We start from the raw sequence: 26,195 nt of genomic DNA, 5'->3' as shown, positions 1-26,195 counted from the left end.
GCAGGAGACTTGGTCCTTTTTATTGTAAGCTACCTTTGGTCCTTTTTTTAGGAGAAAGTTGATGGGAAAATATTTTAAATAAATAACAGTGGGATCTTTTCCCACCACCAACCTTTGGCATTCCCCCTCCCTAGGTTACCTTCCTCCAGTTTTACCTTACAATATGGAATTTTGAAAAGGTATTCAGGAATGAGAATCTTTTACTAGTAATGCAAGCTAACAACTTACCCAATGATTTCAGCCAGGAAAATACTGTACGTAATAATCCACAAATGCTCACAATGACATACTTCTATTAGCCTTAATGATGCCACAATACTTTCGTTTTTGTTATTTATTATTTTTTATTTATTAAAAAGATAGCTTATAAGGCACCTGAACTTCCCTCAACAGGTTATTCTTCTCTAAGTCATTAATTTAATCGTGTCTGAACTCAATCACATATCTCCACCCTTCATGTTTCTCGCTTTCCCATAGCAAGTCAGCCAATTTCAACAAGTGAATACTCGAAATTTTAATATTTTTAGAGCCCTTCACTCTTCAGTGAAAGTGCATGTGGCCTAACGCGCAGTACAAAAATACCTAGCTGCATGGAACGTGATAAGACAAGCTCATAAGAGCTCACTTATTGCACAAAGATAGAAGTCATTTTTTTCTCTTAAAAACTTGTTTCTCCCCCATTTCGCCTCCCAACATGTTTGACGTGCTATTTCCAGCACATGACGTCTTCAACTTTTCCTACCAAGAAACAACTACCTGCCACTCAAATTAATATTATTTTAAAGGCAACACAAAAAAGCCCGCCTCTTTTAAAACCAGTTGAGTTCCCTACTACAGTAATTTTCTACCATTTTAGGCGCCTATTAGTAATCAAAACATAAAATGGTGTCTGGAATCACATGACCCTTCCTACTGTTTCCCACACACACGCATGCGCTTTATTTTTCTTTCCTTCGGGCTGAACGAGAAAAGTCGTTGCCGTCAGTCCAAACCGCACGATAACGCGGAAGTGAGCTATAGAAAATGAAATGCGCCTGCGCCGGTATCTGGGTCAACAGGAGGTGTGCGTCCCCAAACGCATGCGCAGAGGAAAGTGGCGACCGTGGGTAACTGTCAACGGCACCTCCCTCGCCCGTCTGCTGCCGCCGGAGTGACTGGGCTCGTTTGGGGTCTGAGTGGCGTCGACCGTCGTTTGCCTTTCCCTCCGCTTACAGCCTCCCACGAGCTTTCGGGATTCTCAGGTGAGGCGACGCGGGACTGGGGGGTGGGGTGGGGGGGTAGGCGGCCTTGGGTTGCCAAGCGAGACGCTCCTTCGTGAGGCGGGAAGTATTGGCTCCTGCGCCATCAGGGCAAGGCCCGACGGTGGAGCCTCGGTGTTGCGGGGCGGGGTCGGCGGCGGGAGTGGGCTGTAGGGGACGACGAGGCTGGCTTGGGGCTCGGGACGAAGGCCAGCGAACCGGAGCGATTTTCTCTTTGCTGAGGAGCTTGTATGAGGTGCGTAGGCCGGCCATGAGGGTGGGTGAGGGACTTTCTCTGGCGGCGCTTCCTGTCCCTCTCAGGGGCTGGCTGGCAGGCAAAATGTTTTCATCACCGTCTGTACGGGGAGTGGGGTGTACGTAGTGAACGTGCATTTTTTCTTGTTAGCGAGAGCCATTGGAAGCCTAGAGCGGTGTTGAAAAGCGGCTGGTGACCTTAGGTGTTGAGCGAGACGCCTGCGTGGGTTCTGCCCAAAAGAAGTAGAGCAGTAGCCTCCTAAATCATAAAATGTTGCCCCTAATTAGCCTTTAGACCCCAATTCACTCTGATCTGAAAATCTGCTTCTGACGTAGAAAGTATGTTTCCATGTCTGCTTCAGGCTCCTGTTTATAAACAGCGGGGCAGCAGCTATGAGGTATTTTGTTTGCAAATCAATATGCTTTCAATCTGAGGATCCTGGATGAAGTTCAAGGGAGGTGGTGATTTTGTTTTGTGGCGTTTTTATTGCTAGCAGTTTAAAAAGTTAGCACAGAGATGCATTTCTCTTTCAGACTGCTACTGCATGATATTGGTGTGTTGTTCATGATAGGGTATGTCTCCTTTCTCCTTTTGTAGATGAGTCACTCTAAAGATTAGATTTATTTCCCTGTTGCTTGCTTGGCAGGTTTTGGAAAGGACGGTGTCCAGAAGCCTGTATTGTAGATTGGAGTGTATAACACTAGAGTGATCAAACCACAGTAGTTAATACTTTCACTTCATGAATACATTCAATAAGTAAGGTGCTAGAATAACATGAAACATGTTTATTTGTTTGTTCCTTTAAAAAAATGTGTTTCTGAGAAGAACTGGAGATTGGCAGTGTTAAACCCAAGGAAGGATTCTTTTCAAATAAAGATTTAAAACATCCTTCAACAGCTCAAGTTTTCACTTGATTCTTTGGATCCCAGTCATCCCCCCCCCTTCAAGGATAGGTTTCTGTACAGGAGATAGGGAAAATGAGCTGGATCCAGATGTACAACTCTGGTTATTGGTGGTAAACTTCTCTGGCATCCATTGTAGCCCCTGCAAATGCTACACAGGAATACTGCTGAATTTGATGAGTTGCAGTGCACTGTGGGAAAGAGAATGCCCAGAAATCTTGTAGAGGTTTTTGTTTTGTTTTTGGTTTATGTGTGTGTGTGTGAGTGTGAGCAGAGCTGTTTAATTCATAGCAGGCAACTCCTAGATCTAGGTAAATTATTCATTGAATAATTGAGTTGAAAGGGTAAGTCCAACCTTGTTTGTCATTATATTGGGTGTTGTTTTTTACTGCCAATGTTTGTCTATTCAGAAACAAGCTGAGTGTGTTGGTAATGTTGAGATACAAGATAGCAACAAAAACCTTATTTTTTGTTGTTTTTTCTATATCCGGATCTGTATTGTTAGCAATCATCCACAGTGATGTTAAATTCTTAAATATTAGGTTGGTGTTCATGTAAGTTGGAAAATCACTGGACGTTTTTCATACTTTTATCTGTGAATGGATTGGTTTTTCTGTTGCATACTGGACACAAGATTATTCAAAAGTGTCGGTCTCAAAAGGGTGTTCACTAGACATGGGACTTTGGATTTGTTGCACTATAGCCTCCACAGCTTGCCAAGAATTTCCCCAGTCAGAGTTCTGGGTGCTGCAGCCAAGAAGTCTAGGTCCACAGAGGCGTCTTGGTATCCCTGCAGGTTGACAAGCTGGAGGCCTATTGAGATCAGTGTGTGATTGATGAGAAACTATTTTGTGGATTCAGCTTCCTTGGCTGCAGTTCCCAGAATTCTAGTTGGGAGAATTCCTGGTAATTATAGGTGCAAAATATCCAAAAGGCTCATGTGTGTTCCCACCTGGATTACCCTGCAAGCTATGAATCTTGATTTTGAACATCTGTCTTTGAAGAAGATACAGAGATAAATATTTGCATGGAAGGTGATGATTAGGTCCATTAAGTGGACTAGAACGGGCACCTAGTGTGAAAATTGTTGTATTATGCCTGTCGCGGCATTATTTATTTTGATAAAAATCAAAGAAGCATAACATGGTTACAATTAGTCATTCTTATCTCTATACTGCTGAAGAATGAGACTAAGTAAGTGTGCCATACAAATGGCAGCCTTTGTTTATTGTGTGCCTGAATTTTTTTAAATAGACATGAACTGGGTCATCTGATTCTTTGTGTTTGTACATCTCAAGATTAGTTGTATACATTTAGCAATTTCTGTTGCAGCAGTATTGTTTAAAAGATCACTGGCTGAATGAGCATCAGAGACAAACTGGTTTGTTCTGGGTTTTTCGGGCTCTTTGGCCGTGTTCTGAAGGTCGTTCTTCCTAACGTTTCGCCAGTCTCTGTGGCTGGCATCTTCAGAGGACAGCAGGTTGCTGTCCTCTGAAGATGCCGGCCACAGAGACTGACGAAACGTTAGGAAGAACGAACTTCAGAACACGGCCAAAGAGCCCGAAAAACCCAGCAAAACCATTAGATCCCGTCCGTGAAAGCCTTCGCGAACATGTTTTTTGGCTAGCAGTACTTTAAATTAAAATGAAGTGTCCTGTCCCTACAAATGCATGCCTGTCTAATTTTAGACATTATTTTTCAACACCACCCTGAATAACATCCATGTGATGTGGATTTAAAGTTGATATATTAATGTCCCACAAATTGCCTTCTGTTAGAGAGTATTTCTTCCATGATATGTTTAAGGAAAACAACTAGTATAGGTGAGAAAGCCTAATGGCTACTGCAGAGTCTGTTCCTGCTAATCTGGATCTTTCTTACTGAAAGCAGAGAATGTGTTGTTTATAATGGCTTGTTATAAAGCTAGCATAAGTCTTATAAGCACAGGCCATGATACAAAAGAGAATGAGTATAATTTTCAGAACTTTTGGTTGGCAGCAAATTTACACAAATGGAGTCTTACACTGGAGGAAATAAGTAGAACATTGATGTTTGCTGATCTTCCTTTCCTGTTTCATGCTGTTGTGCTCCCTGAAAAATTGATTGGGACGATTGGGGTAGCCACAGGTATCAAAAGTTGTATAGAGAGTGGCTAAGATTGCTATTGCATTTCCCTCCTGAATAGAGCACTCAATGAATTTTCTTTCTTTTAATTAAGATTAAGCATTTTTCCATTCATATAGAGGGAAATCTGAATTCAGGCCCCTTTATTTAAGAAGTCTGTGCAACTATCCAGAGTATTCCTTAAATGTTCAGTGAGCAGAATCCTGTTAGTGTTTGCTTACTGTTTGCATAATTTGTGTTGCTAATTGACAGGTGGTAGGATGCACACCCAGGCACTTCATCAGTTAGCTGTAGCAAGGCATGCATATATCAAGTGAACATCTGCAGGATTCTGCTGACACTGATGTAAAGGAATCTGGAATCTTTTCTTAAATTGTTGCTTTTATTTAGAAATATTGTGTATTCTGAAAAATGAATTCAGAGTTACTTACATTACAAAATGTAAAATCAGTTTCATAATAAAATTGGCAACAGTTAAATAAATATTCAGATAGTTCAGGAAGTAAAATTCACTGAAACATCCAAAGTGTCCATTCTTCAGGAGAGCAAAGAAACACAGTATATACAAAAGCAGCATACTTCCAAGCAAAGGATATTGGGACAAATCCACAGCCTGCTTTTTGGAATCGGGAAAGCTGTATCTCCTAAACCTAGTGCTTTGTGGAGTTTCTGTGTAATGATTGATTAGCCAGCAGAAGATGAAAATGAATGCATGTGCCCATATTAGCAGTGGTTCATAATGAACAACCGCCAAGTGGCAATGTGTGTCAAACAAGAATTCACAGTTAAACTTAAAATGCTTTCTGTGGCTAAATTAGAACTTGATTTCCAAAGGAAGAAGGAAATGAATTTAACTCCTTGGATCAAGATAGCTGGGTGATATAAGATGTGAGATATAACTATAGTTTCTAAGGGTTTTTTATTGTATAAAATTTACGAAGATTTGCTTTGGGAAAAATAAATTAAAATACCTTTGCTATTTTATCTAGCCTAGAAGTACAAGCATCCGGATGTGGGTGATTGACTCATGGCCGCAGATAACCCAGTTCATTCATCCAGTATTAACTATAACTTGGACACATTCTTTAGGTAAGAGAATGCTAATTCAAAATTGTGTTACCTGGTCTCAGTTGGGTATAACGTTGCCATAGTAGATGCAGTGCATACCTGAATATTATCCAGGAAGTTCTCTTGTGTTGTAAATATGGTGTGAGGAGGGGAGGGAGTGTCGGTCTCAATATGTTCTGTTCTTAAATAAACTAGAAATTAATTTGTTTTCTCTATGCCTTTGAAGTAAAGCGTGAAAGAATCTTTGAAAACTTTCATTGGAAAGTACAGCTGCTGTAAGTGCTTTGTTGTTCACTTTAAAATGAATTAAAATGGGCCTGGAAGAAAAGCAGGTTTTGTTTTTCTTGGACTTCTTAAGGAAGAACTTCTTTGGGAAGTTTTTTAGCAATCATTTGGTGAAAAATTATTGTCATAACCAACTCCTTAGCTTTTGTGCTATACAGTGGGGTCTTGACTTGAGAACTTAATCCGTATTGGAAGGCGGTTCTCAACTCAAAAAGTCTGTAAGTCAAATCTCCATTGACCTACAGTGCATTGAAAACTGATTGATCCCGTAACAGGCCATTTTTGTTCCATTTTGGTTTTTTTCTGGTCTGTAAGTCAAATCTCAGTCTGCAAGTCAAACCTAAATTTTGCGGCCAGAGAAGTCTGTAAGTCAAGCCGTCTGTAAGTCAAGGGTCCACTGTAGTAAAATTTAGATGTCTTGTATATGGGTTGGTTTGCCTGTGAATTTGGTCCATCATATATAATTTGGAACTAGGTTTTTGAAGTTGTTTTTCCCGTGTTGGGTGGAGTCCAGAACTTATCATTATAATGATGTACATGCTTCTATGGAGCAAATGGCAGCTGTGTTTGCTGGTGTTTATTCTGGTAATGTAATAAAAACTCTGCTATATGAGAGTAGAGGCCAGCTTACTATATTCAACAGTGGCTAGCGAAATATTTTTTGTAAGTTCCAAAGCAAAGCATAAATGCAACAGCCTTCACACATTGTAGTTTTCCAACAACCAGATAGTCAGTAGTGTCCTGCCTCTGGAAGGTAATGTAGCCATTCTGACTAATGGTCATTGGCAAATATCCATTTTGTGAAGTTGTCAAATTCATTTTTAAAGCCTTGTAAAGTTGTGGCTTTTGCAGCATTTTGTGTTAGCAAAATTATTATGAATCTAATTATGCACTTCATGAAGAAGTATTTCTTTTTCTCTGTCCTGCATCTCCCACCAGGTACTTTAGGATCTAAAACTTTGTGGGGGGGATTCTCTCTTTGCGGCTTTCATGAGTTTATATCACAATTCATTCCCAAATGCAGTCATAAAAGAGATGACTGAAAGAAAACAAGCCAAATATTCTACCAATTCCCTAGGAATGTAGGAATGATGGTCATTGTCAGTTCTGTTGCATTTTTTGCCCTTTAGAACGTCAATATTCTTTATGAAGAATTAAATATCTACATGGTATTCCAGATATAGTCACACCACAGTTTTCTATAAAGGCGTTTGCTGTTGTCAGTTTATTCACAACCTTTTCCTTTAAAACTCTCCAGTAAATGTGTATCCTTCTAAGGTGCTACATATCTGATTGATTTTTCATATTAAACTAGCCACCATGACCAAATTTTTTCCTGCTTGATATCTTAATTTGAAACCCTGCTGTGTGTTGTTTTATACTGCATTTGTCATCTTCTTGGCCATTCATCTACTTTGGAGAAGTATTCTCAAGCTCTTCAGAAACATTTTGAGTTTTTGCCAACAAAAATAATTGGTGCCATCTTTCAGACATGACCATCTCATTGTTCACCCTAACTCTAATTTATTTCTGAACTATTAAAAAAGCACTGGTTTGTGGTCTAAGGGAGAGGACACCTTTTTATTTCTCCTCATTACGAGATATGGCTTTGCATACACATAAATGTGTGTAGGATTGCAGCCCTTAGATCCCTATTCCTTGTGAACTTAAAATGCTTTATTTTCTGGCTTTTCTCTAGCAGTTAGTTGAAAGATTCACTGAGATCTGTGGCTGTACCAGCCTGCCTTAAAGCATGTGTGTTGAACCTAAACTTTGCTGTTTGAGAAGTGTTTTAAGGTGATGAAATTTTTTTTTTGAAAATTTGATCTTTGAAAGAGAGTGGAAATTGATAGTTGGCATTTAAATATTAAGGCATCCATTCTCTAGGTCCCATCTCTTTTAAATTCCCCTTTATCTAGTGCTGATTCATGCAAATAACTGACTTCATTCAGACAGAACAGTAGACCATAGTACAGTGGTGCCTCGCACAACGAGTGCACCGTAGAATGACGAATCCACACAACAGGGCCGTTCTAGCGATCGCAAATGCGATCGCACACCGACGTCCCCTGTGGCTCAAAATCGCAGAGCGAAAGTCGGTAAGCGGTTCGCTTACCGACCTTTGCTTTGCGACCCGCCGATCAGCTGTTCAGCAGCTACAAAACGGCCGCGCGCAGTGTTTTCGCACCCTCGTTAAGCGAGGGGAGGGCGTGAAAATGGCTGCCGGCCATCGGAGAAAGATCGCTGTACGGTGAGTAAAGCTGCTATTGGAACGCATTAAACTAAGTTTAATGCGTTCCAGTGGCTTTTTTTGATCTGTACAGCGATGTTTTCACACAGCGAGGGTTAATCCGGAACAGATTAACCTCGCTGTGCGAGGCACCACTGTACTTTATTGTTTACTGTTACTATGGTTTAGTGCTCTGTGAATAAGCATCAGTTTGGTTAATCACACCCTTCCTACAGGACCAAGGAAGCTTTTCATTCCTTTTTTTACTGGATGCAATTTAGGAATATGTCCAAACCCTAAACTGTAGTTAATATTAGCTAATCTTAAACAAGCTGGTTTCGTACATTCAGGTTTGACATTCAGATTTGACATTTGTATATTCCGTACAATGGTACATATATTATAAGTTCGCCAATTTGTAATTTTCCTGATTGCCGTAAAATATTATCATATTTGAGTTTTAGGAAGTTGATTTAATACAGTTTGTTTAAATAATAGCAAAGTACATTAGTTCGTGCCAGGAGTCTGGTTCCTTTTAGTATTGCATTTTCTGTCTAAGTTGGTTCTTTGGTACAGTATCTAATTATTTTCCATAGCATTAATCATTCCAACTGTTTTCACTTTCAGAGTCGCATGTGATGATTTGTTTACATGAGTTTTGTTCCAAAACTTCTCAGACCCTTATATACTCATATAGTTTCTTAGCCTTGGCACATGTCTTACACGCACGCACACTTTGATGGATAACTTGTTGGTCATTCTTCTGCGACCGCACCCTGCTCTCAGGTTAAGGAATCTTTTCACACAGACAGGATGATTCATCAGTGGGATGGCTGTTCAGACACCAGAAAGCTGCTTGTGTTAGACAGGAACTTCCACATTCATTGGAGGTGTGCATGCAGTGTGAAGCATGCACACCTCTAATTCAAGGCTACCTGATGTATACATTAGGCTGCAGTTGATTTAACGAATCTGAATATATATCTTTTTGTAAATTGTGGCTGAAGAATTGGGCTAGAGTCCATGAAAGCTTATACCAAATAAAACTGGTTAGTGTTTAAGGTGTCATAATACTTTTTGTTGTTGTTGCAAGAAAATATACTAGCTAACTTGTCTACCCCTCATGTGTTTACAGAAAACATGCTTGTGTTTTAACTGTTTACTCAGAATAAGGTGCCAGGTACACACTTAAAATTTCTAGATCAGTGGTATCGATACTTCCAACTAATTGGTATTATTATGGGGTGTTGTTGTTTTTTTGACAGCTGGTGTCACCTATTCTAATATTACATTAATTCTGTGTACAGTGGTGCCTCGCTTAACGAGTGCACCGTATAGCGATGTTTCCGTATAGCGATCCCTTTTTCGGGATTGCTATACGGAAACATACCCGATCTTCGCAATGGGGAAAACCCGCATTGCGAAGATCGGGTATTGCGGCGGCCATTTTGGAGCCGCCGAACAGCTGATCGGCGGTTCCAAAATGGCCGCCGGAAGCCCGGAAATGGCTGCCGGCAGCCGTTTTCGCGCCCTGCCCTCGCTTAGCGAAGGCGCGAAAATGGCTGCCGGCACCTGGAATCCTCGCTGAACGGGTAAGTAACGAAGGTAAGTAACGGGTAAGTAACGAATACCTTTCCCCTACCTGTTTAGCGATGATTCCGTATAGCGAGGGTTAATCCGGAACGGATTAACCTCGCTATACGGGGCACCACTGTATTATAAATAATAAGCAGAATTTTATGCCATGTATTTCAGCTTATATATCTCACTTCTCATTTGTTCAGAGAAGATTCCTATGTTATAACTTGATTGTGCACTTTGTCAAATCTGTGCTAATGTTAGCATTATCACTGTTGTTATGTGCAGTCAAGTTGGAATTGACTTATAGCGTCCCTAATAGGGCTTTCAAGGTAAGAGAGATATTTAAGGAGTGGTTTTACTAGTTCCACATTCAAGGATGGATTTAATTTAAATTTTTAAAAATCAGATTTTTGTGTTGATATAAACAAAATATGGATTTGGGATTTTTTAAATTGATATGCACCCTGCCACATCTATGTGAGTTTCCATGGCTAAGCAGGGATTCAAAACCTGGTTTCCTGAGTCCTAGGCCATCACTCTGTCCACTACATTATACTGGGTATCTGATATAATAATACTGCTAGGTAATATTACCGTATTTTTCGCACCATAAGGCGCACTTTTCCCCCACAAAAGAGGGGGGTGGAAAGTTTGTGCGTCTTATGGAGCGAAGAAAACAGATTATATTTTCCTGTTTTCTTCTCCTAAAAAATTGGTGCGTCTTATGGAAACGTGCGTCTTATGGACCGAAAAATATGGTAATTCAAGTAACGTGGATAAAAATCAATGATTTTTTTTCAAAAATTGATTTTAAAATGAGTTTTTATTTAAATCATGAGTTAAATGGGCTTGATATAAATCAAATCGACCCTAAATTCAAGTATTGAAGTGTTCAGTGTTGTGGGAGAACACTTAAGAGTCAGCTGTTTCTTGAGGATTTCACGGTAGGAAAACCATGGAGACCAAATTTCTGCTATATGGAATGCATCTCTCTATGCTTCTGGAGGATCTTAGAACAAATGCTGCACCTAAGAGGAGCTACTTGGCCAATCCACAAGCGGAAATGGCATCTGTGCTAGCAAGGTATGTTTACAATAAAGCAGTGTGATCATACCCTGTATCCAGAAGAATTACATCAAGTAGATTGTTAACTTAGTATCAAAACAATATACTAGTCATTTCTAAAACAATAAAATGTACCAGATTGGTAGTGGAAAGAATGATCAGATAAAACAAAAGACTCCTTGTTTCAGTTTCTGACAAGGTGGATTTTATTTAAATTAAATTGATTTAAATCATTATATAAATAAAAATCAGATTTTGATTATTTAAATAAAAATCAATTTTTAAAATTTAAATCAGTTTGGGTTTTTAAATAATCATTGATTTTTATCCACCCTGGTTTCTTATCATTGCCTAAATAGAAATGATCAAAGATGACAAAGGATAATAGTCAAACTCCTTGTTTCAGTTTCTGATTAGTACCTAAATAGCTTTAGTCTGATTCAAGCTTTTACAAAAAGGATATGAATTCATGAGAAATTGTGACTGCTATTCCTGCCCCAAATAGTGTCACTCTGTGTAGTCTGAAGAGGACAGTGTAATCTGTGCATTGAGCCTCGCCAAATGGCACCAAATGCTGACTTTCTAAGAGCTTCTGTCTATCTCAATGTCTCCTCTTCAGATTGTCATCTTCTTTATGAAGAAAGCGGGGATGGGTGGGTGAGTTTGTATGCTCACTTCAAGTGTTGATTTAACTCTCTGGATGAACTTCAAAGCTTTGGTGAAGATTCAGTACATATATATCAGCCATAATCCAATTGTATGCTTTCAGAGGATTTCATTGCTTCTTTCAGAATCAACAATGTTCCTATCCTTCTGTAGCTGCCCCTGCGCTTAAAATATAGATAATGGGAATTTTCTAGAGCCCTTTTTCCCCTTCATCCTGGAGGATTGCAGAAGGTGGTATCCAGTGCCATTAGAATGTGGGAGTTTCTTCTGTTCCCCCAACTTCTGCATACCTCCAGGATTGGGTTTTTATGCGTTTTAAAAAAGAATAATGTGGAAAGACTGACAGTTGCAAGACTGACTTGTTTTTGACAAATCACAGTTTTTGTGGTAGCAGTAAAATAATAATACAGATATTTTCACTTTATAGATATGTTTTCTTTTTGCTGTGTAAATTGAGCGTCAGTATACTAAGTCTGCTTTACTTTTTACAGCTACATTTTTAATATGATGATGCTACAGTATCCTCGAAATGCTCCTGCTAATTAAGGATGTGATTGCATGGGGGAGTAGATCACAATCTGAATGGACTACTTGTAGAGTGGTTCAGTGCAGTCTTTTCCCCAGCAATCACATGACACACAGGGAAATGCATTCCAGACTGTCTGTACTCAGGCTGGACTTTTTTGGTCTATCTGTAAGACTTCCATTTTCTAGGGCCAGGCTGGAGGGATTTCCCTGCAGACGGAAGGATCTCTCCCATTAAAGCTACCCTTTCCAATGCAATCAGATGTGCATCTTTGCAGCTATCTGATCATACCCTAATTTCTTACTCTTGCTATTTGCAAATGTAGATTTTGTGCTGATAGAAATTTGTTTGGATTAATTATTACCATTGTTGTGTTCATAGCAATGTATATGTTTTTAACATCTATATATCTATGTATATACAACTCAAATATAATATTTGCTTCAAAATATTTTTAAGTGAACTTAGTGTATGCACCTCTTGCTGGAATAACATCCCTGGCGACTGAAGTCTTCTTGCTACAGTAGAGGGATATTTCTTCAGAAATGTTGTCTTTTTTCCCTCCTCTGGGATTCTTCTTCGTCGAAGGTAACTGTTTCTCAGAACAGTGTGAAGCTTCAGAGCTTTGTCCATCTTGCCTCTAGAGAATCCAGTAAATCTGAGTGGGAGGGAAATGAATTTTTAATTCACTGAAGATACTAAAACATGTTTTGTTCCAAAGATCAAATATTATTTTATTTATGCATATAATTTTCAATAATTTTTGCAGATTCTTTTGCTAGGAAAGGTTTCAATCATAATATAATTACATTGGAAGTTTAAGAGATAGACTGGGCTATCTCTGGTAACTGGAGGACAGCATTGCTGCTCATTGCTAATCTTTTATTTTATTTATTTATTTATTAGGTACTATAAAGTGCAAAAAATACTTTTTTCCCTGTTTTTACATTTTGGCTGTGCCATTCGCAAATTTTGCCACTCTTTATATATATATATATTTATATATATATTTATATATATTTATATATATATATATATATTTATATAGTACATTTATAATAAAATGGTCAAAATCATCAAGCAATCTGTAAAAGAAAAACTCAGGTCTGAATTGAATTATTATTGACATTTATTTGGGATGGATGTGAATTAAGATCAACTGCTGAAGACAGTTGATCTTAATTCCAAGTAAGCATGCATGGGGCTGTGTTGTTGATGGCTTCTTATACAGTCTCAAGCTAGAAACACAATGTAATGTGTATAGAATTAGATCATAACTTGGTTCTTCATAAAATCTTTCTGGTATATTTCAGAAGATTGTAATGGAAGAGGAAGTTGAAGACTACAAATATGACTGGCTATAAAGATAAAACTTCTCAAATCAGTTTTTAGCACTAATGCTTATTTGATGGCTTATTCATGAGATTTGAATTTCAGATCTACCAAATTACTAGCCAAGACACAATCAACTTGATTAGTAGGTTGATTAATCAGTATAATTTTGTATATTCAGCACAGCTGCAGTCTGATGAAGGAAGTTTGGTCAATTCATTCTGTGAGTGTAGTGCACACCTGGGTAAAGTGCGGCCCAAGGGCCACATACGGCCCGCCAGACATCAAAGCCATTTATAGCTTTTTGTCTAAAGTTGATCAGTTTATCTTTAACATACCGCAAAAAACCTCTTCAGTATTTGTGAAGATTAACAAGTTTAAAATAAAAACAATCATAACATCACTGTTTCATTTTATTTTTAAGTTACGTTGGTTCAGCCCCCGAACACAGTTCAGATTTTTCATGTCCCCCCCCAATAGAAATTAATTGCCCACCCTGGTGTAGTGGGTTACAGTTTTACAGTATATGCATAAACCCTTTTTTAAGTTAGGGAGCTTTGATATAATTTAGTATTCTTGAAGCAAATAGGTTGAATTTTTAATATCCTAATTAATCTTAATATTACTATCAAGTGAACTTAAATTAGTAATGGCTAACATTTTAATTTGATTTCAGTGGGATTTCTACAGATAGATTGGATACAGTCTTTCACTTTAAATAATATAGTTATGTTGTAGATCAAGGGTCCCCAACCCCGGGTCCGTGGCCCGGTGCCAGTCTGTGGCTATGGCAGGACTGGGTCACTTAGAGAGATCCGCTCCCCCCCCCCGCATGCGCTCCCCCCCGCCCAGATGCACGGCCCACCACCCCCACACACAGGTGCCCAGCCCCTCCACGAGCACATGCCAATCCTCCGTAAGCGTGCCCTGCCCACCCACGAGCAGGGAGTGTTGCACCCCCTGCAAATGCCCCCCCCAACAGGTCCACGACTCAGAAAAGGTTGGGGACTAGTGTTGTAGATGACATCTTACAATAGTAATTTCTCCTTTGCACGTGAGGAAAGGGACCTGTTTTAAAATATTACTTGCCAAGTGTAGTTTAATCTGTGATGAATCAGGGCAGTTTTTAGCAAATTAAACACTTTAAATCAGTTAAGCTGTGTAGCATTGTAGCCCTCATTTTTTAATATTAAGCAAACTAATGATTTGCAATGAATTATAATGTGCTGTGTTGGCACATAATCTTATTTTTATCTTTTTATTAGTACTTTGTGCATCTTCATTTTGAAGGGGAAAAGTGAAGACTAAACGTTGAATAAGTAAACTTGCTTTATGGTCCATAGAGTCTAAAGTTCACTGCTCTTCTCTCAAGTCATGGCATGGATACCTTCCAAGCAATTAGAGGTCTTTCAGTTACTAACATCCAAGAGCCTTCAGCCAGAAAGTCCAGACACTGAACCTAAAACTGTGAGCTAGGGAAGGGGAACTTCAGTAGTCTCAGTGCCGGGTCTGGGTGGGTGCCATTCCCAAAAATGGTTGCTCCCCTGAAATCTCACCCTCCAGAAAGATTTCATCACGTGGCATTTTTTCTCCTGCTTGAGAAGACGGGAGCATCTATCTGCTTCCTTTGTGCTCAGTGACTGAAGATGGCAGAGAGATTCTTTCTTTTGTACCACAAGAGGCAAAGTAAAGGATTTCATGCAGAGAGAGGGATGGAGAATGTGGAAATGGATACGGGGAGAAAGGAGGAAAAGATGTAGGTTTGAACCTTCTGCTTTTTTACCCCCAACCTAGGTCTGCGGGACAGTCCCATTTCCAGGACCAAAATGGTTTAATCTCGTAATATGGACTGTTACTCCCCCAGCCCTGGTCATATAAAGAAAAAATAATCACAAGCAACGTTCTCTCTAACTTTCCACTAGTGGGAGCCCCGCCCCCCGCACATGGGGTTCCAGTTGGAACAGAACCAAATGAGTGCCAACACTGGCTGCAGGTGCACAGCACTGCATGGTCACATACACAATTCAGAAGGAACATTGGACACAAGACTAATGTATTTACTTGTTCGGACTTAATAACTCTTTTCAATGAAAGTGTGACTTCCCAGCCATCAGTGATTGAATCTTTAAAACATCAGCATACCATAATCAGAGGGAAAATGTAATCAGATGGAACTGTACTCATATAGATTGGTTTTTAATCCTCTGTACTTTAAGGCTTGCAAACTAATTTTATTATTAAGCAGGTACTCTGAACGTCAGTGAAAATGAAGATGAATGAATGGAGGCCTTTTAAATACAGGCAGTATTCTCTCAGTTTTGAAAGATATTTGTTTATTTATCTGATTATTTATCTTCAGTTCCATCTAAAGGTACCACATAATATATTAAATTTGTATATGAAACAATCTTCAAGTGAATAATTTATGAAATTTATTGTTACTTGAGTAGATTATGCTACAGATTAAAAAATTTAGAACAAGAGTGCCTTTTGTAATTCTCAGATATAGTTTGTAATTCTAAGATTTTTTTTCTTTTCCCTTTTTATTTTATTTTATTTGTTTGTTTTGGTTATCTGCTTTTCTAGAGATCTATTGTACTTGAAAACATACAGAAAGCTTTGTAGTTTTTACACATCCAGCAGTATTGTACCTGAGATCATTCTGTTCTCGGAATGAAGAGGCTCAAGGAGACAGTTAAAGCTGAAGGTCCAGTTCCTAAAACCGAACAGAGAACAAAAAAGCAGAAAACCCGTTTCTACAGCTCTATATTGGACGCATCCCATCCTTACAACTTAAGAGACTGGGGAAGTCTGCCACACCATGTAGTTTTGCACATCTTTCAGTGCCTGCCTCTTGTAGATCGTGCTCGTGCATCTTCCGTTTGCCGAAGATGGAATGAAGTGTTTCATATCCCTGATCTCTGGCGGAAATTTGAATTTGAGCTTAACCAGCCTGCTACTTCCTATTTGAAATCTACTCATCCAGATCTCATCCAGCAGATTATTAAGAGACATGCTGATCACTTGCAGTATGTCAGCTTCAAGGTGAGAAAGAGAGATTCTGAATGTTTTGTGTAAAGAATGAATGATACAGTGGTGCCTCGCTTAGCGATGTTAATCCGTGCAGCAGAAATCGCTGCTAAGCGATTTAATCGCTAAGCGATATTAAAAAGCCCATAGAAACGCATTAAAACGCATTTAATGCGTTCCTATGGGCTTAAAAACTAACCTTATGCGAAAATCCTCCATAGAGGCGGCCATTTTCGGTGCCTTTAAAGCGAGGCAACATAGCGGGCGGCCATTTTGGAACCGCCGATCAGCTGACCGAAAATGGGGGCTTTGTGATGATCGCTTCCCTGCGATCATCACAAAGTGAATGTTCCCCATAGGGACCATCACTCGTCGCAAAGCGATTTCTTCGTTAAATGGAGCGATCGCTATGCGAGGCACCACTGTATATACTTCATATGTCCTTTCTATGCTGTATGCTCATTGCATTATAGAATTTGAATTCAGGTATTTTTTGGGATATGCCCATTTTCTAAACTTTACTATGCTTTCACTAACATTTACTGTTTCATTAAAAAAAAAATTAAGATAGGAATTTCTAATGGAAATGTGCTTTCAGCTACAACTTTTGTATATTGCACACTTCCAGCTTCCCAAGGGAAAAGTGTTCAATTATTGCTGGATTTGAAACAATTTATCCTCCTCTTTGGTGTTTATGTAGAATTGCACATTATAAAGGGTAGTATATCTTTTTCAAATGTATCTTCTACATATTTGCTGATTGGGGGATCATACTGGAGCAGTGGGGGAACAGTGTATGTCAGGACCATACCGGCAATGACTAATGCATCAGTAGACTTCACAGCCTATAGATACAAACGTGCATAAGTCAGCCCAAGTCATCTCTATGAAGCTTTTTAAGTACAAATAAAATGTATTCATTGAAATATTTTGCGTCCAGGTTGACAGTAGTACTGAATCTGCTGAAGCAGCATGTGACATCCTTTCTCAACTGGTGAATTGTTCTATCAAAACACTTGGCTTGATATCGACAGCAAAGCCAAGTTTCATGAATGTTTCCAAGGTATTGTCCTGCTTAGTTTGTTATGTATGTATACTTTAAGAATACAAAGCCTGTCCTTCAAGTAAAGTCTAGTGTGGATTTAGTGAGTTTTTTAATTGTTATTTGAGAAGAGATTATGTATGGAGGGAAATATTTAGTTTTGGTTTTTTTACTTCTCAGCATTTATTCATGATACAAGTGATGCCTTGCAAGATGAATTTAATTTGTTCCGCGGTTAATGTTGTCTTGCGAAAAATTCATCTTGCGAAACGCATTTTCCCATAGGAATGCATTGAAATCTAATTAATGTGTTCTTATGGGCAAAAAAAGGCAGAACAAAGTCAAATCTGGTTTACAAAGGGTTTATTAAGTGTTCTTTAAAGCCATACATATTGTGCAGATGATTTTAAAAAATTCAATCAAAAAACTTTTAATTTTTTAAACATCATAGAAAAACATTTTAAAATCAGCAAACATGAGGCAGGAACAAAAAACTAAAAACATTTGTCTTACGAAGCACGACCATAGGAACATTTGTCTTGCAAGTCATCAACCACCACCACCACCCTTTGCCAAAACCATTTGTCTTGTGAGTTTTTTTCCCTGTGAGGCATTTGTCTTGTGAGGCACCACTGTATTAGACAAAATAAAATATTTGGTAATTAGTGTGTGTTTTTATTTGTTTGCTTTCTGATTAGCCATACTCAGTATGCTTAATTAGCAGGAACCACTTCATAGTTGTTTTATTATATCATGCTTCACATATTTCTGAAGAAGGGAGTTGCCATTTCAGGGAGAGCCAGCCATAGAAACCTTGCTCCATCTCTTGTGGGTAATTCTGCAGTGCTTGTTTGATGTTAGAACTCTGACATTGAGAAGGGTACTGCAAAAACAGAGCATGTCAGGGGTGTGTTGGAGGGTGGGGAGGTAATGCATCCACAACTTTCTTAGCCTGAAAATACACACACAGTCAAGTCAGCAATAGAATTACACTCGCCCTGGATGTATAATGGAATGTCATTTCTTTCCCTTCTGTTTTTCTTCCCTTCATAGGCACACTTTGTTTCTGCACTGACAGTAGTGTTTGTCAACTCAAAGTCATTATCTTCCATCAAGATTGAAGACACTCCAGTAGATGATCCATCCTTGAAGGTCCTTGTTGCAAATAATAGCGATACTTTAAAATTACTTAAAATGAGCAGCTGCCCTCATGTGTCACCTGCTGGTAAGTGATAAATTTGAAAGGCAAAAAATAACATTATTTAGTTCCAGATTATCTTGATGAATTTTATCTACTTACTTTTTCTGTGTTCTTAATGTAACTAGCTTTTCATTTCATCACCTTCATAATTTGGGATTAACTTCCTTTTGTTCTTTGTTTTAATTTATAAAACACATTTTTGGCCCTGCAAAAGGGGCAAGGTAAAGGTAAAGGTTCCCCTTGACAATTTTTGTCCATTCGTGTTCGACTCTAGGGGGCGGTGCTCATCTCCGTTTCCAAGCCATAGAGCCAGCGTTTTGTCCGAAGACAATCTTCCGTGGTCACATGGCCAGTGCGACTTAGACACGGAACGTTGTTACCTTCCCACTGAGGTGGTCCCTATTGATCTACTTGCATTTGCATGCTTTCGAACCGCTAGGTTGGCGGGAGCTGGGACAAGCGACGGGCGCTCACTCCGTCGCGTGGATTCGATCTTATGACTGCTGGTCTTCTGACCCTGCAGCACAGGCTTCTGCGGTTTAGCCCACAGCGCCACCACGTCCAAAAGGGACCCTCTTTAAAATACATACACATAGTTTTTGCATTTCTGCTTGACATTACGGGCCTGTACTTCATTCAGTTGAATAGTGAGGGGATGTGCTCCACTCACCCAAGAAGTAAATGTTTCAGATCCACCTTATAAATAATGTATATTAGTATATATTATCCTGTCTCCTTGAAAATAAGACCTCACCTAAAAATAAGCCCTAGTATGTTGTTTCAGAATTCATGTAATATAAACCCTACCCCAAAAATAAGCCCCAGTTAAGTGAAAGCCCACCCTCCATCATTGTGTAACAACCAGAAGAAGATGACATGTCATAATAAATGTTGATTATTCTACATTAAAAAAAATAAACCATCCTCTGAAAGTAAGCCCTGATGCGTTTTTGTTTTGTTTTGTTTGTTTTTTGTTTTTTGGATCAAAAATTAATATAAGACCCTGTCTTATTTTCGAGGAAACATGGTATTTGTAGAATGTTTTCATCTTTCCACAGTTATATAATCTATGTGTCTAGGAAGACATGTGTTTTAAAAAGGCCTTCATACATTCCTGCTGCCATAGCATACATCTATTTTGCTACTCAGTTGAGAGAACTTTAGAACCAAGACTGGCGTTTATAACAATTACAAAATTATCGTCATGCTTTATGTATACTAGAACTTTGTAAATGACTTCACAACAGACTTGTCTCTGTACACACATGAGAGATGTTTCGTTGCTTCTGCTGGCAAGTAAAGAGTACAATGCACTGTCTTTCGTAGGATGAGAACTGCAAATCCTTATGTACTCTATTTAGACTAAAATACTTTTCTGAATGAGCCAACTGGAACTTCCAAAGAAAAGGTCCTTGCTACAGTTGTGATGCAACCCAGTCATCACTTTAGACTGATTGCTGGTATGTCTGCTGAACAATATAGTTTCTTGGTTAGAAATACTCATTTTGCAACCATAAAAACCTATATATAAATAGATACGTCATTAGTTATTTGTGGCAGGCAGATTTATTGTCTCATTGCTTTCTGAAGCAGCACAATTTTATATGCCTCTCCACTTTGAGGTAAATTTTATTCATTTCAGTGGGGCGTCCTCTGGTTCAGGATTGCAGCCTAGTAATAATTGTTACTGGTTTTGGATAATTGTGGAAGTACTTATTCAGCATGAAAGAGATTTTAAAAACTGACTGTTTGTGTACTCATTTTTCCTTTTTTTTTTCTTTTTCTTGTCTAGGGATTCTCTGTGTTGCTGATCAGTGTCATGGCCTTCGGGAACTTGCTCTTAATTACTATCTGCTAAGCGATGAATTGTTGCTGGCACTGTCAAGTGAGAAACATGTTAATCTTGAGCATCTGCGTATAGATGTTGTAAGTGAGAATCCTGGACAGATTGAGTTTCACACCATCAAAAAGCAAAGTTGGGATGCACTTATCAAACACTCCCCCAAAGTCAGTATTGTAATGTATTTCTTCCTGTACGAGGAAGAATTTGATGCTTTCTTTAGGGAGGAAACTCCTGTAACTCATCTCTATTTTGGTCGTGCAGTAAGCAAGTCAATGCTCGGACGTATTGGAATGAACTGTCCAAGACTGATTGAATTAGTTGTGTGTGCTAATGGCCTTCAACCTTTGGATGATGAACTCATTCGCATTGCAGAACGCTGTAAGAATCTAACGGCCATGGGACTTGGTGAATGTGAAGTTACATGTCGAGGCTTCATTGAGTTTGTAAAGATGTGTGGAGGCAGGCTTACCCAACTATCTATTATGGAGGAAGTGCTTATTCCAGACAATGACTACAATCTGGATCAAATTCATTCTGAAGTTTCCAAGCACCTTGGAAGAATGTGGTTCCCTGATATGATGCCAACATGGTAAACTGTCCAGCAAAAAGCCACAGTTGTCAGAACTGGCTATATAGGGTGTTGCTTTCTATGCAAACAAGGAATCATACTGATACTGTTTATTTTTCCTCCATAATTAATTGCATCATTGCAGTGGTGCCACTTCAGAAATGAAATACAGAATATACTGTACAGATTGAAAGTATGTTTATAAGGTAATCATGCTTAGTTTATTCTCCAATTAATTGGAGTATTTTTAACAGATTTGTGTTTAATAGTTAAGTACTTGGTATAGTACAAAGTACTACAGTACTAGTGTTGTGGCTAAACAGTTTGGCCTTTCTGGTAAAATGTTGACTAATGGGTATCTGAAGTTTTCAGTGGAAGTGCTGTGTTTTTGGTTCTTTTCAATAAAACATGGTGATAACATAACAAACTTCTAAACAGCAGCAGCTTGTAGTGTGGTGAGACATATAGTCTGAGACCTATATGTATTACTGTTGTGGAAAATTACAAGTTCATGATACAATGGAACAATTATATAAATGTATTATATCTATTCTCAAATTACATAAGTTATTACTAAGATAAATTATTGCTCTTATGGTCCAATGTGGTAAGTACATAGAAAGCACTGTTCAGTTTATGCCATAGATGCTAGAATTCTGATTTTGGATTGACAACAGCTCACATAGTGTTTCAGTCGTAAAACAGAACTGACAAAGCCCAAGCATCCACCTTTTGAAAATTATTTTAGTTTTTGCCAGCCACTGCCAATAGTTGTGCTGTAGGCAGTTTGAAGAACAATGACTTTGTCTTCCCCAGGAACTCTGCCGTCTTGCTTTCATTAATATCAAGGATAGTGATACAGTATTTTCCCTTGTCAAATCACCCCTCCTATCACTTTCTGCATGGAACTCTGGTGTATCAATAGAAAATACTAGAATGAACAGGATAAATGTTTTCCTGTGTAATACTGATGCTCCTTAGAAAATGTTTTATGTTTCTGCAGAGTAATAGCTGTCTTTCCTAAAGTTCTACTCAGACTTCATTCTCAGCCAGAGAACAAGGCTTCCTCTTTTTTAATGGAGCATCTCTACAAGAGGAAGCCTTGTTCTCTGGCTGAGAAGAATACAGCGTATTTTCTTAAGGTGCTTCTTTTTCAAGCATTGAAGCTACATAATTTCTTTGTGGGTTCTTAAAAGACACTAATGTATTCTCTATATCACAGTCATGTTACATTTTATACAGCTACAGAATAATCGCATAATGACAGGGTAGGCAACTTTTGTTTTTATTTTGTTTTTTCTTAAAAGTTAAGGAATTTGGGCAGAAAATTACAGCAGTGAAAAAATTATTGGGGATGTGTTAAGAGTATGTGGCTTTTCTGTATACTAGATATTTGCTTTCATGGGGGAAACATGCAGAATTTTTCTCTGAAGTTATGCATTTAGGAAGACTCTGCTCATGGACTGAGTTTGATCCCAACAGGCTCAAGTAGCTGGCTCAAAGTTGACTCAGCCTTCCAACCTTCTGATGTTGGTAAATCTGAGAACCCAGCTTCTGAGGGGTGAACAGTGTGTAGCCTGCATAATTAAATTGTGAACCACCTAGAGAGTGCCTTAAGCACTTTGCTTTTGTGATGGCTTTTCTTGGTTAGGGATTGGGTGCAATTCATTTGTTCAAAAGTAAGAACAGTTGAATTTGGTGTGAATTATTTGATGTAGTTCATAAGGACTACATGCTCTCATGACTATGGCTGTAGGGGCAGCGGAGATTCCAGCCTGTGTATCGTACAGTTCTTTATAGAATGCAGAGTACTTGCTTTGGGGATAAAATTACTTATTCTGAGTCTCTAACATCATGAGGAACTAGTCATTTATATCAGTGGTTCTTAACCTTGGGTTACTCAGGTGTTTTTGAACTGCAACTCCCAGAAACCCCAGCCAGCACAGCTGGTGCTGAAGGCTTCTGGGAGTTGCAGTCCAAAAACACTTGAGTAACCCAAGGTTAAGAACCATTGGTTTTTAAAGCTTAAAAATGGGGCTCAGTGAAGTCTGGTTAGAAGAGGAGCAAAAAGTCATAAATTGGGGCTTCGAGTTAATGGGAGGGACAATTCGCATCCTGACGAACCTTTTAGCTTACATCCTCTGAAAATTGCAAGAATGAAAGCGAGCTTTCTCTTAAGAAGTAGATTACAGTCATATTTGGGCTATTCTTCAAAATTACTACTGAAGCCATGCGTATATAATGTTTTACATTGTAGAAAGGTACAGCAGTTCAATCCTAAGGATCACATTCAATTGTTAGGCCCAGTTAGATTAGATTTACTCAATCAGTGGGGCTTAGTAAGTCAGCTGGTATGTAAACACCATTGATAGCAAGTCTGTTCTAGTTGGGAATAACAGTTGAATGTTGCTGTTGCTGTTCAAAACAAATTTCACAGAGCCAGTTCCACAATGACTGAAGTTTTCTAACAGTTATGTACTGACTAAAGCATAATGTTGTGAATACTATTTCAGAATTTGATGTACATCATGTATAAAAAATAAAAAATATGGATACGATACTGATGCATTTCAGATAATATGCACATATGAGCAGAGGTGGGATACACTAACTTGACCAAGTCCTCCCACTCATGTAACAAGAATAGACACCAGACTAGTATCTATGGTCAAATCATGGGCAATAAGATCTTGCAACCCAGCTTGATACCAGGTGAAGCAAAAGTGAATACCATACTGATGGAGCAAATAGTGTCCAAGGAAAGGAACAAGTGAGTTATTAGGGTAAACATAAATCACCCACTGCTGTTCCTCTACAGGTGACCGGCTGCATCTTCTGCTGCCCATAATTAATAGCATCACTCACTTCGCAAATTCTTATTTCTCAAAAACAGACTTCTCCCAAACTGTCTTGTTCTCTCACTAACAAGAAACAACTTATATTTTTAACCACAACCACGAGTCTTCATGAGGAAGTATTGGAAAAGTCAACTGGCAGCTTATATTTTCCATATTACTAGATTTTAACATCCTGTGTTCTTTAAGGATACTTCTAGTACCATTAACGATTTGTCCTGGATGGCACTACGTATTGGGGCAAGCCAATTGTGAGATGGAGGGAATGGTTTACCTCGAAGCGTGTCCAGTCTATATACACACAAGGCTATTTTGTAGTGCATTAGAAATCATTACATTTGTCAAATAACTAAAGTCTAGGATACCGATGGTGAACCTATGGCATGTGTGCCACAGCTGGTACGCAGAGCCCTTTCTCTAAGTCACCGGATTGCTAGTCTCCCCCTTCCCCCACAGCCAAACCTCAGGAGGTGCCTGCAGCCGCGGTGCTGCCACATCAGGTGGCAAGCCAGGATCTGGAGCAGCTGGTGCTGGTGCCAGATCTGGAGTGGGGTCTTGCACCTCCATGCCTGGTATTCCCACTTCTGCCACCAGTTCCAGTTCAACCACTGCCACTTCTGGTTCTGCTGTGGCCCGCCGCCCACTAGTTTTTTGTGTTTATTTCAGTTTGGGCACTCGGGGCCCAAAAAGGTTCGCCGCCACTGATCTAGGATCATGTTTATGCACTCATTAAGTCTTCCTCGAAAGTACTGCATCACTCAGTATTTAGCAGTATGTAAAGCCTTTTGAAACTATTTGTGGACAGAGATACCAGAGGGACCATTTCACTAAATTCTTCCCGGCAAAAGAGGTATTTTTGAACAATTTTGCAGTGTGCTCATCAGTAGCAGTGATTGTACTACAGATGTATATTTTTTTTCCCCCAGAGGTCTGAGTTTTTTGATTGTTTTTGTTCTGTTACTTCTAAATCAGTGGTTCTCAAACACTTTGACCTCACAGTTCCTTTGATTTACTGACCATTGGCCATGGCTTCCCTTGCTCTAAGGGCCATCAAGGGTCTCTCTCCCATCAAGGGCAGTATCTTGACTTCCTTTCCCAACCATCTCATCTCCCTCCCCCCCTGATATTCCTGAGGGCCCACCTTGTTCCAGCTCCTGACACAGGAAAACTCAGGAGCCACCCAACAAGCACTTCTTCCACAATTCCTCTACCTAGTGTCATTCTAGTACTGGTGGGCAGGGCTGAATTTGAGTGAGTTAATACTTGTTAACTCTTAATTGTGACTTAAAACTGGATTTCAACCATTGTGATCCCTTCCCCACAAATTCTGTGACCTGTGGAGTCACAGCATGTGGAGATTTGTCTCATGATTTATAATGAACGCATACCACATAGAAACAGGTCAAGCAGGGACTTAACAGCTAATCCATAGTTTGTCTACACACATGACCCACTGTTATACACATATACTATACTTCTGCTTCAAATACGAAGTGTGGGAGTAATTGATAGTTTTGGTGACCGTTCAGAACAGATAGTACAACAAAAAGCATAGTGTAGCAACAGACGTGGGCTGTAGGCAGAATGGATGCGGTTGGCGGAGCAGATCTGAACCTCTCTGGGGAGCTTTTTGTGGATGGTCATGCTGGTTGTATGCAGGTGCTAGGGTTGCAAAAAAGAATGAATGTACATTGGTTTTTTAAATTACACTGGCAATAAGAACCACTGGTAAACTGGATTTTGCATTACTAAAAAACGCCAGCTACACAATGTGCGGGTAAGCCTGCAAATCTGACACCCCTTGCAACTTTTTTTAAATAATTGCAGTTGTCAGTGCAACAATATGCCACTTCATTAAAAAAATAGAAATATTAATTAAACAGTAAAAAAATTTGAGGAACATGCAATCTGCAAACTAAAACATAAATGAAGCAATTTCATACAGTGTAGCTTCCCAAAGCAGGTCAAAATAGCAAAACTATACCAAAATACCAGAACAATTTGATTTAAGTGAACTCATGTAGTGATTTAAGTCCCATGTGACTTTAGATCGGTATAGAATACCTTAGGACTGAATTCCATACAAATCAGCAGTGTGACTAGGCCCTGACTTGCAAGACCAGCGTACGCACCACAGACAGGAGGTATGTGCTGTGTGCATTTGAGTGCATGCATTGCTCTCCATATCTGCCACATTAAGTTTTGGGGTATATGCCAGGTATCCATCTGAAGCAATAGGCTCTGTGGGATGCTCTGAAATAAAGGATTCTGACATAATCTAGATTTGTTACTGAACAAATGCTATATCTATATTCCAAAATGGTCAGCAGAGGGAGTAGTAGTCCTCTGTTTCATCATTTTAGTTGACATTTTCCTGAATTAT

General features: G+C 39.1%; 1 protein-coding gene across 5 annotated transcripts; it reads left to right on the top strand.

Moving 5' to 3' along the window:
• Positions 1-1,047: 1,047 nt before the first annotated feature.
• Positions 1,048-21,384, top strand: FBXL21 (Putative F-box/LRR-repeat protein 21). 5 transcript variants are annotated; one of them, XM_020782666.3, is made up of 7 exons: positions 1,078-1,241; positions 5,510-5,609; positions 12,401-12,529; positions 15,860-16,318; positions 17,244-17,366; positions 18,399-18,570; positions 20,339-21,384. In XM_020782666.3, exons 4-7 carry the CDS (start codon positions 15,947-15,949, stop codon positions 20,980-20,982), a joined length of 1,311 nt encoding a protein of 436 aa, XP_020638325.2. In that variant the 5' UTR covers positions 1,078-1,241; positions 5,510-5,609; positions 12,401-12,529; positions 15,860-15,946; the 3' UTR covers positions 20,983-21,384. The 5 variants fall into 5 exon arrangements, with proteins under 5 accessions (XP_020638324.2, XP_020638327.2, XP_020638325.2 ...); XM_020782665.3 differs by lacking the exon at positions 12,401-12,529 and having other exon boundaries at positions 1,048-1,241; XM_020782667.3 differs by lacking the exon at positions 12,401-12,529 and having other exon boundaries at positions 1,079-1,241; positions 5,515-5,609.
• Positions 21,385-26,195: the final 4,811 nt, after the last annotated feature.

Source organism: Pogona vitticeps, chromosome 2 (assembly GCF_051106095.1).
Source record: "Pogona vitticeps strain Pit_001003342236 chromosome 2, PviZW2.1, whole genome shotgun sequence".
In the NCBI taxonomy this organism is placed as follows: Eukaryota; Metazoa; Chordata; class Lepidosauria; order Squamata; family Agamidae; genus Pogona; species Pogona vitticeps.
Note: the sequence above shows the minus strand (reverse complement) of the source record. Positions and strands in the feature narration are given on the sequence as shown.

Coding starts and splice junctions, on each gene's coding strand:
- FBXL21 (XM_020782665.3), top strand. CDS start 15,947: ATGAAGAGGCTCAAGGAGACAGTTAAAGCTGAAGGTCCAGTTCCTAAA. Junction 16,319..17,243: donor TGCAGTATGTCAGCTTCAAG/GTGAGAAAGAGA, acceptor TTTTGCGTCCAG/GTTGACAGTAGTACTGAATC. Junction 17,367..18,398: donor GTTTCATGAATGTTTCCAAG/GTATTGTCCTGC, acceptor TTCCCTTCATAG/GCACACTTTGTTTCTGCACT.